The sequence below is a fragment of the Saccostrea cucullata genome, unplaced genomic scaffold (assembly GCF_032062105.1).
Source record: "Saccostrea cucullata isolate Sc308-1 unplaced genomic scaffold, CSIRO_AGI_Scuc_v1 ctg62, whole genome shotgun sequence".
Classification (NCBI taxonomy): domain Eukaryota; kingdom Metazoa; phylum Mollusca; class Bivalvia; order Ostreida; family Ostreidae; genus Saccostrea; species Saccostrea cuccullata.
Genome location: NW_026937804.1, coordinates 410,856 through 426,687, shown reverse-complemented (window position 1 = coordinate 426,687; position 15,832 = coordinate 410,856). Strand labels below are relative to the sequence as shown.

Genomic DNA, 15,832 nt, shown 5'->3' with positions numbered 1-15,832 from the left:
AATGTTAGTTGGATGATATTTTTTTTTCAAAATGCTAACCTTTTTTGAAAGAATAGAGTGGTCAGGAAAATGAAATGTTTAGAAAGATGTTGCTGTACTCGATTATTTTGAATTGATATCAAAATTCAGTTTTGCAAGAAGAAGTCTCTTTCCCTTGATATCATGTGCACGATGTTTTCTCATTTGTAAATAAAATGACTATTAGACAATCTCATAAAGTAAACTGGAAGGAAGGAACATAGACTGCGCTTCCTAATCATACACATTTTAAGTACTTGTAAAAGTGATTCATGCATTTCCTTATCTAGGGAACGAAAAAATATTCATATACTTATACGTGATTGATGTACGGAGACATTCAAATGGATATCAATCGTAATCCAATGTGTTTGGTTCATCCCCTAGAGTAGGGTTTTAGTACGTAAATCTTAGGTTCTCATAGGACAATATGGCGGTACGAGTGTTAGACCCAACAGAGTATGACAAGTTAGAGAAGGAATTGGAGACCGCCTTACCAGTTTCTTTGATTGTATGTGTGGTAGTTGCTTATTATTGTTTCACTGAGAGTCTATAAATGTCCTGTATCTGTGTGTTCTGTTTTGAAACTTGACATTGTCTGATATACGAATAATATCTGTTAATTGAATACAACCATGAATCCGATTTTTTTCAAAATAATTAAAACAATATATGGTATTATTATTATTCTATTCTATTACAAATTTAACTTTTTAATTGGAAGGATAATTTTACACAGATTGGAAATATTATTATTTTCAAGGCCTACACTCACTTCAAATTGTTGAGGAGAGGAATACTGACTGATAAAACAGTCCTGGTAGACAACTGGCCAGAATTTTCTGCTGTTGTTATTGTTGATAGCAAGGTATGTTTTATAATGTATACTAGTATTTGAGTTTCAATTTTCCTACATTTGAATTGACTTTTATTTTTTTAAAGAAAAAGAAAACAATAGCGTGGGCAATCAGTTTCTGTAAAGATTCAGATTTTTGTCAATCTTTGGAAAACTTGCTGCGACATGCCTCCACAGTGCTAGAATCACCTTTAGCCACTGCAGGTAAATAAACTGAAAAAATGTCATAACAAATTTCATTGAATTTCACTTTTAGTGTTTTAAAATATACTAATCATGTCAGGCTTATATTTGTTTGTATTTAAAGTGACATCATTTTGTCAAAGAAATAATTCCATATATAGGGTGGTTTTCATTGCCCCACATCATAAACCACATTATCTTTTTAAAGCAACTTTTTTTCGCAAGTAATGAAAGCAATTCATATAATTACTTTTATATAACTGAATTTTTAGCCGATTTTGCAATTGATAGTTAACCAAAGTGTGAATGGTGATGCTATGCGGTTTTTATAGGAATGTTTATGGCATATAAAATAGGTACGGATGTATTGTTAAAATTATTTGATTGAAATTTTATAAAGCACTTTATAAAAAAGATGTTCAGATTTATTACTAGAAAAAGACGTTATTGGTAACCTAACAACAAAGCCTAATGATAAACGTGAGACTTCATCTTTTAAATACATGTACTTCAACTTCCCTTACTTGTGTAGCAATATACCCTTATCACCAGCATGCTCTCAGTTGATTCGATACGAAAGAGCATGCTGTACGTACGAACATTTTCTAAAACAATGCAAGTTATTGACAAACAAGTTGATAAAACAAAAATATCAACAATTTTGTTTGAAGTCATTATTTCCAAAATTCTTTGGTCGATACAATGACCTTGTCAGCGTATACAACCTATCATTGAGTCAAATACTGACTGAATTTTCAAAATCATAGTTTGGCCATTATTTATACAATAAACTGTTTTTTGCCGATCCTGAAAAGGAGCACACGGCGGGTGTGACCGGTCGGCAGGGAATGCTCAATCCTCAATGGCACCAGATTTCACCTATAATTTTGTCAGTGTTTGCTCTGCTCCAAATTTGTATAGTTTTATTGGACTTTCGAGATAATTCATATTTCATGCAAATCGATGTTTTGTGTTTCTTTAAATCACAATTACGAACCTTTAATGACCGCTCAAAAATGCCTTTTGAGCTTTACCTGATTTGCTCACATGATTATTATTTTTTTTTTGACAATTTCAGACACACATAATAACAGTGCCTTATCAATCGTAAAAATGTAAAATGTGAGAATAACGAACAGAAATGGCTCGATCGAAATACATGTACATGTAGTTCAAAACCCTGACGCTAAATTCTTTCAATTTTATAATACCAAAACTTGTATTTTCTTTGTTCAGTTATATTTAGTATTTTTCTGATTGAACCCCTTCCGTTTTGCTAGAAACAACAACAGAATCGAATAACACCTTTAGAAATGTCAAGGAAACATAAATTAAAATGGAAATAACTTGTCATCAGAATGCAAATTTCCCAACATTAGGAGAATAGCATATATTTGAATATTTTGCAATACTTCAAAGTGTCTTGTGTTTTATGTCACTATCTACCAGTATACTGATATAGACCTTTTGTTTTAACGGGTATTGCATGAAAGTAGATTCACCCCTTGACTGTTTTAAAAGAAATCTTTTTAAATCAATGAAAAAGTCAAGATAACAAACACTGATCGATTTCATAAATCCTATAGATAATACGAATTTTGAACGGGAAAAACATGGATCCTTTGAAACACTTAAGTTGGAATCAGGAGCCAAGGTGGAATATACATTCCCAAGGACCAGTCGACATTTATATAGTTCTCATGTTTAATGTTTTTATTTTAAAATGAAAACAGATGCCAATTCTTTAAATCTAATATCAAGAAGGCTATGGTTAACCTGTACAATTTTCAGGCTGCACCGAGGAAATGATGGATTCCGTGGTCAAATTATTCAAATCTGCAGAATCCAGTCCAATTCGAGATAAAGACGAGAATGCCTATGTCTATAAACTTCCACCTGATAGGATTCTTCCTCTGTAAGTGTAAATTCTAGTTAGTTGAAGTTTTAAATAAAAATAACAATATTTAGTGCACATTGCCTAAGGCTTCTGAAATTCATATGTTTTGCTATAAGAAATCATCGTATCTTTTTGGCAAACTATAGTGTTTGTTTTAACTGTTTTGTCATTTTAGAAAAATGCCTGATGGCTTCAAGTTATCCGAATTACAGGAAGCTCACTTGGAAAATATACGCAACTCCTGGCCCCATAGAGACGACTATGAACAATACGCAGACTTGGGACCATGGATACGTTATCACATAGTTAATTTACCAACAGTCTGCATTGAAACAGAAGACGGTCGACCTGTTGCCTGGGAGATTCAGCAGGAATATGGCGGAGTCGGGATGTTACATGTCGAACCAGAATATAGAAGGCTTAAACTGGGAAGTGTCGTCACAAGGACACTAGCTGAGAAACTGGTAAAGGATGGACAATTAGTTTTTGCTTGTGTGGATGACAAAAATGACACATCTTTGACTTTCCATGAATATAATGGCTACATACGCTTGCCATTTAAATATTCTTTTGCAGTTTATCATTTATAGTTTAATTGTTTATTGTGACAATATTTGAACGACAGATTGATTTACTGATTGTGTGTTGTTTTATGTCCCCCTCGAGAATTTGCAATCATATGGAGACGTCACAATATATTGGGGAAGGAACTTCGGTATTAAAGGTCTCATCCGAAAGAACAGTGACCATCACTTTTAATGCCGGGTGTTTGGCTAAGGAATAGTCGCTGCCCATGTAAGGAAGGAAAGTTGACGATGGAACAAATTGAAGTTATCACGTAATATTTACATTTGCAAAATTTTTTGTTAGTTGAACCTGTTGAAGAGAAATATGTTCAATTCTGTATGAACTGATTAGAGGGGTCAAAGATCACAGCATGACCGAATCAGAGAGCGAAATGATATCTTGTCTACATAGTTCGAGACTAGTTGCACTGTGACAGAAATTCTGAGTTAATAGAAAAAAAAGATAATTTATTTGATACGTATGAATATTTTTCAACTAACAAATGTTTAATAGACCTTATTAGTTATGTAAACTAAAACAGGCGATACCAGCACTTTTGACTTCAAATATATTAATATACAGGATTGATCATGTGACCAACCAAAATCATTTCCCAGAGAACATTTTAACATTGTTGTGTATTTCTTAATTGAAGGACAAATCTTCGTCATATTTACCTTTTTTCATTAAGGTGTATATACAAGCTTTAAATTTGGAAAAAAAAATAATTGAATGGATTTCTTTCGGTGTAAAAAAAATTTTTTTTCTTTATCTCCCCCTTTTTTAACTAAATTTTAAAAACTGCTTATCGTGGATGTTGTTTTGACAAATGATGAAATATAAAAGAATTCATTCGTCTTAAAGTAACACTTAAAAATGAAAGTCAGATGAAATCAAGCATACCGAAAAATGTAGAACTGCAGTTGACCCCGAAGAGGCGTTCTTCCATTCTCGCCTCAAATTGCAGGTTTTATCTAATCTACTTTTTAAATGTCATTGTATTGTGTATAGTTGCAAACTTCGATTTCTATAGTCTACTTAAAAAAACATGGACCTCTAAAATATCAGAGGTGCAATTAGGTTTCATGGAGAAGTTAACATCCCCCTGCCAACCAGTCACATCTGCCATGTGCCCCTTGTCATGATCGGGTGAAATAGAATGTAAATATTTGCCTAACAATAAGTCTGAAAAAAATGTCAGTCAGTATTTGACTTATTGATAGATTGAGTTGCTTAAAGGTCATTGTATCGACCAGAAAACTTGCGAAATGATGACTTCAAACGAGGCTGTTGATATTCTGGTTCATCAACTTGTTTGTCAATAGTTTACCTCGTTTGACAAAGTGTACGTATGTATAACATGTTCCTGCCTATCGAATTAACTGAGAAAAGTAAAATCCCATATTTAGGTGATAAGTGTATATATCTACACAGGTAAAGAAAGCTGACAGTTGAAAAGTTGAAGTCGTCACTATTTTCATAAAGCTTTTATGATAGGTTGCCATAAACGTCTTTTTCTAGCACAAGTCCAAATTCAGTTATAATAATCATTCTTTAAAGAAAATACAGTATTGTTACAAGCCTCGTTTGCCGAAACCATAACGTATTGTACATTGAGTATCTCTAACTTTTATCACACCCAATTTAGTGAGGAGGGAAGGATAGATGGTTCGCATTTTGCCTTTTAATTTTCTACTAGCAATCTTAAATTAGTATATATGTAGGACAATTCATCCATTCTGACAAAGTGCTCAGGACTTTCCATATGTTGACAACATTTGGTAACATCTTCGACAAAATTCATAATCGAAATGAGGTTTTGTCATCAATTGAAAGATCCGTGTTCCCTGTATTAAGGACCTTTAACAATGGTTGCTTAACATCACCAGTAATGATGTGTGAAAACACTTAATAGAATGTTGTTTTATGTGTTCAATATCTGAACACTTTAGGGTTGAAAAGTTTGGAAGCAACGGTTTGGGAATATCTGTAGATAATGCAGGTGTATATTTTAACTTGAAATATGGCGAAATATAAGACTGAACTTTTTATGATTAAGAATATTACAAATGTTCATAGCATCCATTTCTTGTTTGCAATTCAAGTTTATGGAACCGGCGGGTCGGGTCAGAATTAGTAACCGACACACGCGTTGTTACGGAAGCTACGGGAGCCTGTGCTAGGAAACATCCATAATTATAAAAAAAAAAACAGCTTGTATTCTGCAATTGAAGGATCTACGTATGACCTTGCTATAGCTTGTTCAAATTTCAAGTTAACTGAATAAATTCCATTGGGAATGTGATGAAGACCTAATTGTTTTGTATGTTAGGCAGAAGTGAATCAGAGGAACATCATGTGTGTTTGATTTATTGTATGATCGGCGTCCATGACTACGCGTACATCTTGCATTGTTAAAAAGACCCATCACATTGATACTGGCATATTGCGAGCTTAAAAGATTCCTTACATTATTTATGTGGTCGTTGCAGCTATATAGAAATATATTTACATTTCCAATGTCTTTGTCCGAGATAAAATTACCAATTGTAAATGTAATTGATTTCCTCATGAATGTTGGCATTGTTAAAAAAAACCACGTGCAAGGCGGGACAACACCTAGAGAGAAGCAGGCTTGGAGCCCGTGGATTGGCGGAATCAAAGCATGTAAATATAAGGAATAACTGTCAGACAAAATAAGACAGTTATTCCGTAAGTAGTGCCTAGTTTCCTGATCCAGCATTCTTCACGCTGTCTACGGAATGGAGTTCTCAAAGTAGGACTGTTAGTTGGATGATATATTTTTCCCAAAATTTTAATCCTCATGGAAAGAATAGAGTGGAATTGAAATGTTAATAAAGATGTTGATGGCCCCGATTATTTATTTCAAATTGAAATTAAAATTCGGGTTTGCAAGAAGTAGGCTCTTCCCCTTGATATCATATGCACAGTGATTTCTTATAATGCAATAAAAGTATTAAACGGTAGAGATTAATGCAATCTTATAAAGAAAATTATAAAGGCCAAAACAATGCATTTCCTTAACAAGGGAACGATAATATATTCATATACATATACTTATAAAAGTGTTTCATGTACGGAGAAATTCAAATGGATATCAGACGTAATCCAATGTGTTTGGTTCATCCCCTGGAGTAGGGTTTTAGTACGTAAAGCTTAGGTATCCAGATCTGTCTTCTGTTTCCTGTATAACAATCTAGGTTCTGAAATAATAGGACAAGATGGCGGCACGAGTGTTAGACCCAACAGAGTATGACAAGTTAGAGAAGGAATTAGAGGTTGCCTTACCTGTTTCTTTGATTGTATGTATGTATGATTGATGCTTATTGGTTATTTATATGAATGTTTTCTACATGCTGTTCTTTTTTATCTCTTACTGAAACTTGACTTTGTCATATTTTATTCATAAGCATGAAGACAATTTTCAATAATACAATACATATCTATATACTAGTAGTATTTCTATTAATCTTTTCTATTACACAATTATCTACATACTTAATATGAAGGACAATTTAAACTTACAAGGAATGCTCTTTCAAAGGCTTACACTCACTTCAATTTGTTGAGGAGAGGAATACTGACTGATAAAACAGTCCTGGTGGACAACTGGCCGGAATTTTCTGCTGTTGTTATTGTTGATAACAAGGTAGGTGTTTTGATTTAATATTTTATAGATTTAATTTCCCAAAAATTTGAAAGAAATTCTTTCATTTTTTTTTTACAAAAAAAGAAGACTATGACGTGGGCAATCAGTTTCTGTAAAGATTCAGGCTTTTGCCAATCCCTAAAAAATTGTTTCGCCATGCTGCTACATTGTTTGCATCACCTTTAGCCATTGTAGGTAAAATGAAAGTAACTAAAGCATTGAATATCATTTATCCCTATTAAATATAGGTTACTGCATGTAGATTCGTGTTAAATATAGACCAGTTAGGTACTGGTGTGTTTTTGACAGATTTTTTCAAGGAAAGAAAAACTGGCATCCAGTTTCATGGATTCAGATTTTTTGTGACAATTATGGCCATTATTGACTGCAAATCAGACAGACATTTGAACCGAACTGCTCTCATGACAGTCATTTTTTTTATCAAAATATATTAACATATTTTCAGTATAGGTAAAATGTATCCCTTCTAATAAAACAACAACAGGATCGCGTAACTACTTTAAGGATCTAAGAAATGGGACTTTTCCATGTTATTTTTCAACCACTATTATACCATAGCAGGCATACTAAATAGAACATGCATATGGTATATATATAGTGGTGTAATGCATGGACCTGGAATACCGCTTGGTTGCTTGAGCAAGAATTTCTAATAAAGCAAACGAAAAGATGAAGATAGAAAATTAATCTCATTCTTTCTGTAAACAAATCAAATCGTGAAGGGGACAAAAACACCGACCCTCGGAAACACCAGAGTAGCATAGGGATGGGGGTTGGATGGGTATTCCCTGTCGACCGGTCAACATTTGGCAAAACGTCTCTAACTCTATAGAATAACAACAGGGTTATTGATATCCACCCCATTTTCAGGCTGCACTAAAGATAAGATAGATTCCTTGGTTGAATTATTTAAGTCTGCAGAATCCAGTCCAGTTCGTAGTGTAGACGAGAGTGCGTACGTCTATGAACTTTCTCCTGAAAGGATTCATCCTATGTAAGAATAAGATCTAGTTAGTAACAATTAAATAATGATATTTACTGCACATTGCCTAAAGCTTAAAAAATTCACATGTTTTGCCATAATCAAACTGTATCTTATTGGTACACTAGTATTTGTTTTAAATATGCCATTTCAGAAAAGTTCCCGTTGGATTCAAGTTATGCGAATTAAAACAAGCTCACGTGGAAAATATATACAATGCATGTCCCTATAGAGACACATTTGAACAATACGCAGACTTGAGGCAATGGATACGTTATCAAATTGATACGTTACCAACAGTCTGCATTGAAACTGAGGACGGGCGCCCTGTTGCTTGGGAGATTCAGCATGAATTCGGCGGAATGGGGATGCTACATGTCGAGCCAGAATACAGAAGCCTCAAACTGGGAAGTGTCGTCACAAGGACACTTGCTCAGAAATTGGTAAAGGACGGACAATTAGTTTTTGCGTGTGTAGATGACAAAAATGAAACATCTGTGACTTTCCATGAAAATAATGGCTACATATACTTGCCATTCCAATATTCTGTTGCAGTTTACCATTTGTGACAGTGTGACAATATTTGCGTGATAAATGTTCAGATTTGTTGCCATGGGTTAATAAAGAACAAAAATAGTTTATCAGACCCATATCAAATTAACACACAGTAATACTTTATCAGATTCATATCAAATTGACAGTTCTGCCCAATTGCATTTTAAAGAAAAATTAACTACTCGTGTCCAATATAACTCTACACAAAAATGCCAAAATTAACCTTTTTTGTATTGTTGCTATGGAAAGTTTGCTGTTGCTATGGAGATCAATAAATATGAACAATTGATTCATTTTTAAAATAAAAGAGAGTTATTTTCTATTACTTGAAAAGTTGTATCTACATTTAAAAAGATAACAGTTTATAAGATTTTTGACTCCACACTTTACCATTTTTCACTTTTTCTCTATCAAAACATCCAACATTATAGGTCCTCAGTACCCCCTTGCTTGTCGTAAAAGGCGACTAAATGGGGCGGTCCTTCGGATGAGACCGTATAAACCGAGGCCCCGTGTCACAGCAGGTGTGGCACGATAAAGATCCCTCCCTGCTCAAAGGCCGTAAGTGCCGAGCATAGGCCTAAATTTGCAGCCCTTCACCGGCAATGGTGACGTCTCCATATCAGTGAAATATTCTGGAGAGGGACGTTAAACAGTATACAATCAATCAATCATCCAGCATTATATTGTTGCTAGGCAACGGATAGGATTGTTAAAAAACCCGCGTTTTTGAAGTAAGAGTCTAAAAGAGGGAGTCCTCCTCTTTTGTGTGAAATACACACAACAGCTGTATTAGCTTGGTATTAATTTTAGATTGACTTTTAATATTGCCAAAAAAAAAAACAAAAAAAAAAAAACGAGGAAAATGCTGAGTCAGCAAAAAAGCAAAAACATGTATAAAATTATATTTTAATGTCTACCACAGTACTACCTTTAAATAATTAAAATATCAGTGTCTTGTGTTGTTTAAACACCTTAAGTGTGTGTCTTTATCATACTACTATATAAAAATAATTATTAAAGTTTTTATATATAATTTCAGGCTTTAAAGATAATTTTGTCCCTTCACATGGAAAAATTGGCTGGTTGCTAAGGAAATTACTTTACGTAACAGGTTTACATAAAAACCATGATCCAAAACATTCTTCATACATTGATCATGGAAAATCATAGAATTCTGAAAACCCCTATGAATCACCTTTTGTCTGAGTTTTACGCGGACTGGTACTTAACTATATTAACATCACCAGTAATGACGTGTTCAGCAGAATTGTAGGGGAATGAAGAAGAAGAAGAAGAAGAACAAAGACACTTAAACGGATTTGGCTTTAGATGTTCAATATCTAGGCACTGTAAGGTTCGTTTATAATTAAAAAGTTTAGACGCATCAGAGTGGAAATATATGTAGGAAATGCAGGTTGTAGACTTTAACATGAAATATCATGGAATGCAAGACTACAACACTTTTTTTATTACAGATTAAGAATATTACAAATGTTCACAGCATCTATTTCTTTGTTTACAATTTTTAAGGAATCTACGAGTCGGTTCAGAATTAGCTTTTGGTGGCTTAAAGAGTCTGTGCTGGGCCACATATACAATCACAATAACTAGCTTGCATTCTGCATTTGAAGAATCTGCGTATGGACTTGCTTTAGCTTCTTCAAATAATACTTTTAAGAATGTCAAGGAAAGAAGCCGAATAAGTTTAGTGCGAATGTGATGAATACTTAATTGTTTTTGAAATGAGGTAAAGGTGAATCGAAAGGGACATCATGTATATTTGGTTTATTGTATGATCGATGTCCATGACTAAGCATACGTCTTGGTGTATTTTTAAAAAGACCCATAATATTCACATTGACACACATCGTGGGTTAAAAGATTCCCTACACTATTCATGTGGTCGTTGCAATCATATGGAAAGGCAGTTCAGTTTTGCAAGAAGCAGGCTCTTTCCCTTGATATCATATGCACGGTGTTTTCTCATTTGCAGACAAAATGAGTATTGAACGGTACAAATTTTATACAATCCCAAAAAGTAAATTGCAAAGATGGCTCAGAGACAATGCACTTCCTTATCTATGGATCCGTAATATATTCATACACATATATAAGTACTTGTAAAAGTGATTCAGACACGGTGACATTCAAATAGATATTAAACGTGTCCCAATGTGTTTGGTTCGTTACCTGTCATAGGTTTTTAGTACATAAAGCTTAGGTATCCAGATCTGTATTCTGCATCTTGATAACTGTCTGGGGTCTGAAATAATAGGGCACAATGGCGGTCCTTGTGTTAGACCCAACAGAGTATGAAAAGTTAGAGAAGGAATTGGAGACCGCCTTACCTGTTTCTTTAATTGTATGTATGATAGTTGCTTATTATTGTTTCATTTTATAGTCTGTAAATGCTTTGCATCTGTGTGTTCTTATATCACTTACTGAAACTTGACTTTGTCTTATATACTAATGATATCCTTCAATTGAACACGACCATGAAGCCGATTTTTTAAAAAATAATTAAAACAATATATACATACATTGTATGTTATTATAATTTTATTCTATCTCCAATTAATATTTAACTACTTAGTTGGTAGCATAATTTTTCACATATTTTAAAAATTATTTTCAAGGCTTACACTCACTTTAAATTGTTGAGGAGAGGAATATTGACTGATAAAACAGTCCTGGTGGACACCTGGCCAGAATTTTCTGCTGTTGTTATTGTTAATAGCAAGGTATATCGTATTCTCTATAGTAGTATTTGAATTTCAGTTTTCCTACATTTGAATTAATTCTTATTTTCTTTAAGAAAAAGAAGACAATTGCGTGGGCAATCTGTTTCTGTAAAGATTCAGATTTTTGCCAATCTCTGGAAAACTTGCTGCGACATGCCTCCACAGTGCTAGAATCACCTTTAGCCACTGCAGGTAGATAAACTGAAAAAAAATCATAACAATTATCATTAAAATTCACTTCCAATGTTTCAAAATATACATATGCATATAATGTACTAATCTTGTAAGACTTATAATTTTGTATGTTTATTGTGACATCGTTTTGTCATAAAAATAATTCCATATCTAGGATTTCCCCCTAAAACCACATTATCTTCTAGCATTGCACGTTTAAAGCAATGTATAAAATCTTTCCTCTATCAGAGAAACCAAGGTAAGGGTCATATATGGTTTATATAATAATTATGAATATTTATGGCATATAAAGTAGGTACTGGTGTATTGTTAAAATTATCTGATTGAAATTTTATAAAGTTCTTAAAAAAGATGTTCAGATATATTACCAGAAAAAGACGTTTTTGGTTACCTAACAACAAAGCTTATTGATAAACGTGATGACTTCATATTTAAAATACTTTAAACTACTTAAAGTACGTCAACTTCCCTTACTTGTGTAGCAATACACCCTTATCACCAGCATGCGGGGTTTATATCTCTCAGTTGATTTGATACGCAAGAGCATGCTGTACGTGCGAACTATTTCTAAAACGAGGCAAATAATTGACAAACAAGTTGATAAAACAAAGATATCAACAATTGTGATTGAAGTCATCATTTCGAAAGTTCTTTGGTCGATACAATGGCCTTGTCAGCATATACAACCAGTCATTGAGTCAAATACTGACTGACTTTTCATAATCATAGTTTGGCCATTATTTATACACTAAACTGTCTACGATCCTGACAAGTAGCACACAGCAGGTGTGACCGGTCGGCAGGGGATGCTCAATCCTCAATGGCACCTGATCCCACTTCTAATTTTGTCTGTGTTTGCTCTGCTCCAAATTTGTATTGTTGTATTGGACTTTCGAGATTAAATGTTGATCGTTATTTTCATATTTCATGCAAATCGATGTTTCGTGTTCTTTTGGTCACAGTTACGACCCTTTAATGACTGCTCAAAAAAGCCTTTTGAACTCTACTTGATTTACTTACATAATTATTTTCATCATGGTTACAATATCAGGCACACATAATAACAGTGTCTTATCAATCATAAAGATGTATAATGTGAGATAACGAACAGAATTTACCTCATACGTCCAATAAAAAAACCGTTCACGGTAGCTCAGTCGGTAGAGAGCTTGCTCCGTGATCGGTAGGTCGTGAGTTCGTATCTCGGCCGCGACTGACCTAGTCGTTAAAATGGGTAGCAACTGTTCCTTCGCCATGCGCTCGGCACTTTGAAGTGAAAGTTGCGGGTCCTTCGGATGAGACATTAAAAACCGAGGCCCCGTGTCAGCGGCAGGCGTTGGCACGATAAAGATCCCTCACTGCTCAATGGCCCTGAGTGCCGAGTAAAGGTTAAAATTTGAAGCCCTTCACCGGCATACGGTGACGTCTCCATATGAGTGAAATATTCTCGAGAGGGACGTTAAACACTATACAATCAATCAATCAATCCAATAACAAAATAACTCATGAACATTACGATAACACAGACCGTTGGAATCTTACGAGATGGGACCAGGTGCCTCGGAGGACTAAGTATCCCTGTCGACCTGTCACATCCGATTTTCTGAATTGATGATTAAATAGTCTGTAATCGAAATGGTATAAAAATATGGCCTAACAATTGATGGGAAATACTTCAGTCACAATACCACCATGCGATGATGAGAGGATGTGTGTATGTGAACAAGAATATTATAACAACCATATATTTCGCAAAAAATGCTGGCATCGATCGAAATACATGTATATGTAGTTCAAAACTCTGTGGCTAAATTCTTGTATTTTGTTTGTTGAGATATATTTAGAATTGTTCTAATTGCATCCCCTTTTGTGTGCTAAGGCAACAACAGGATCGATATAACACCTTTAGAAATGTCATGGAAACAGACATTAAAATGGAAATAATTTGTCATCAGAAAGCAAACTTCCCCTACATTAGGAGAATAACATTTATTTCAATATTTTGCATTTCTTAAGGTGTCTTGTGTTTTACGTCACTATCTACCAGTATACTAGTACAGAACTTTTGTTTTAACGGGACATTGCATGTAATATATTTACCCCTTGAGTATTTTAAAGAAGATTCCTTTTAAATTTATGAAAAAGTGAAGATACCTAACAGTGATCGATTTTATAATTCCTATAAATGATCTGAACTTTGAACAGATAACATGGATCCTTGGGAACACTTATGGTGGGATCAGGAGCCTAGGTGGAATATGTATTTCCAAGGATCAGTCAATATTTCTCCTGTCTGTTTTTATTTGAATGAAAAAGATGTCATTTCTATTAATTTTATAGCAACAAGGTTATGGTTAACCTCTACAATTTTCAGGCTGCACCGAGGAATTGATAGATTCCGTGGTCAAATTATTCAAATCTGCAGAATCCAGTCCAATTCGAGATGAAGACGAGAATGCCTATGTCTATAAACTTCCAGCTGATAGGATTCTTCCTCTGTAAGTGTAAATTCTAGTTAGCTGAAGTTTTAAATAAAAATAACAATATTTACTGCACATTGCCTAAGGCTTCTGAAATTCATATGTTTTGCTATAAGAAATCATCGTATCATTTTGGCAAACTAGTGTTTGTTTAAACTATTTTGTCATTTTAGAAAAATTCCCGATGGATTCAAGTTATCCGAATTACAGCAAGTTCACTTAGAAAATATTCTCAATTCATGGCCCTATAGGGATGACTATGAAAAATACGCAGACTTGCGACCATGGATACGTTATCACATAGATAATTTACCAACAGTCTGCATTGAAACCGAGGATGGCCGACCCGTTGCCTGGCAGATCCAGCAGGAATATGGTGGGGTCGGAATGTTACATGTCGAGCCAGAATACAGAAGGCTTAAACTGGGAAGTGTCGTCACAAGGACACTAGCTGAGAAACTGGTAAAGGACGGGCAATTAGTTTTTGCTTGTGTGGATGACAAAAATGACACATCTGTGACTTTCCATGAAAATAATGGATTCATACGCTTGCCATTTAAATATTCTTTTGCAATTTACCATTTATAATTTAATTGTTTTATTGTGATAATATTTGAACGACAGATTGATTGACTGATTGTTTCTTGTTTTATGTCCCATTCGAGAATTTTGCAATCATATGGAGACGTCACAATCATATGGAGACGTCACAATATATCGGGGAAGGAACCTTGGTATTTTTAAAGGTCTCATCCGAAAGACCCGTGATCATCACTTTTGATGCCCGGCGCTTGTCTAAGGAATAGTCACTACCCATTACATTTGGAAACAGTTTACTTAAATGAACCTATTGAAGAGAAAATATGTTCAATGCTGTATGAACTGATTAAGGGGTCAAAGGTCATAGCATGACCGAATCACAGAGCGAAATGATATCTTGGCTACATAGTTCCGAAACCATACAGTTGCACTGTGACAGAAATTCTGAGTTAATAGAAAGAAAAAAATAAGATATTTGAAAAGTATGAATATTTTTCAACCAACAGATGTTTAATGGATCTTCCTTCGGTGTGTAGAATATTTTGAATACTATAATTATCCCCGGCTAAAATCGCTCTTACCTTCTTAACCCGAAATTCCTTTGAAGTTATGTAGATTAAAACAGGCGAAACCACCGCTTTTGACTTCAAATATATTAATATACAGAATAAGATCATGTTACCAACGAAATGAATTTCCCAGAGAACATTTTAATATTGTTGTTTGTTTCTTAATTGAACTATGAGAAGGACAACTCTTCGTTATATTTACCTTTTTCATTAAGGTGTATATACAAGTTTTAAAACTGGAGAAAAAAATAATTGAATGAATTTCTCTCGGTCCAATAAAGGGGTTTCTTTTCTTTCTTTCATTTTTTAAAAACTGCTTATTGTCCTTACCACAGTTTTAAATTATTATGTTGTTTTGACAAATGATTAAATATAAAAGAATTCATTTGTACTAAAGTAACATTAAAAAAGAATAATCAGATGAAATCAAGCATATCGAAAAATGTAGAACTTAAGTTGACACCGAAGAGGCGTCGTTTCATTCTGGCCTCAAATTGCAGGATTTATGTTATCAACTTTTCAAATGTCATTGGAGTGCGTATAGTTGCAAGCTCC

At 34.1% G+C, this 15,832-nt stretch overlaps 2 protein-coding genes and 1 long non-coding RNA gene across 7 annotated transcripts; all 3 read left to right on the top strand.

Moving 5' to 3' along the window:
• The first annotated feature begins 338 nt into the window (after positions 1 to 338).
• On the top strand, positions 339 to 3,588 carry LOC134248868 (glycine N-acyltransferase-like protein 3). Its single transcript, XM_062731255.1, has 5 exons — positions 339 to 529; positions 782 to 886; positions 961 to 1,078; positions 2,849 to 2,972; positions 3,130 to 3,588. Exons 1-5 carry the CDS (start codon positions 449 to 451, stop codon positions 3,542 to 3,544), a joined length of 843 nt encoding a protein of 280 aa, XP_062587239.1. The 5' UTR covers positions 339 to 448; the 3' UTR covers positions 3,545 to 3,588.
• A 2,967-nt stretch (positions 3,589 to 6,555) lies between these two features.
• On the top strand, positions 6,556 to 14,797 carry LOC134248867 (glycine N-acyltransferase-like). 5 transcript variants are annotated; one of them, XM_062731251.1, is made up of 5 exons: positions 6,556 to 6,844; positions 11,389 to 11,493; positions 11,568 to 11,685; positions 14,063 to 14,186; positions 14,342 to 14,797. In XM_062731251.1, the coding sequence occupies exons 1-5, from the start codon at positions 6,764 to 6,766 to the stop codon at positions 14,754 to 14,756; spliced, it is 843 nt and encodes a 280-aa protein (XP_062587235.1). In that variant the 5' UTR covers positions 6,556 to 6,763; the 3' UTR covers positions 14,757 to 14,797. The 5 variants fall into 5 exon arrangements, with proteins under 5 accessions (XP_062587235.1, XP_062587236.1, XP_062587237.1 ...); XM_062731252.1 differs by lacking the exon at positions 11,389 to 11,493 and adding an exon at positions 7,087 to 7,191; XM_062731250.1 differs by lacking the exon at positions 6,556 to 6,844 and adding an exon at positions 10,911 to 11,114.
• Positions 7,198 to 9,126, top strand: LOC134248869 (uncharacterized). Its single transcript, XR_009988155.1, has 3 exons — positions 7,198 to 7,386; positions 8,083 to 8,206; positions 8,349 to 9,126. It is a non-coding gene; the product is annotated as an uncharacterized LOC134248869 (long non-coding RNA).
• Positions 14,798 to 15,832: the final 1,035 nt, after the last annotated feature.

Coding starts and splice junctions, on each gene's coding strand:
- LOC134248867 (XM_062731251.1), top strand. CDS start 6,764: ATGGCGGCACGAGTGTTAGACCCAACAGAGTATGACAAGTTAGAGAAG. Junction 6,845..11,388: donor CCTTACCTGTTTCTTTGATT/GTATGTATGTAT, acceptor ATTATTTTCAAG/GCTTACACTCACTTTAAATT. Junction 14,187..14,341: donor GCTGATAGGATTCTTCCTCT/GTAAGTGTAAAT, acceptor TTGTCATTTTAG/AAAAATTCCCGATGGATTCA.
- LOC134248868 (XM_062731255.1), top strand. CDS start 449: ATGGCGGTACGAGTGTTAGACCCAACAGAGTATGACAAGTTAGAGAAG. Junction 530..781: donor CCTTACCAGTTTCTTTGATT/GTATGTGTGGTA, acceptor ATTATTTTCAAG/GCCTACACTCACTTCAAATT. Junction 1,079..2,848: donor ATCACCTTTAGCCACTGCAG/GTAAATAAACTG, acceptor TACAATTTTCAG/GCTGCACCGAGGAAATGATG.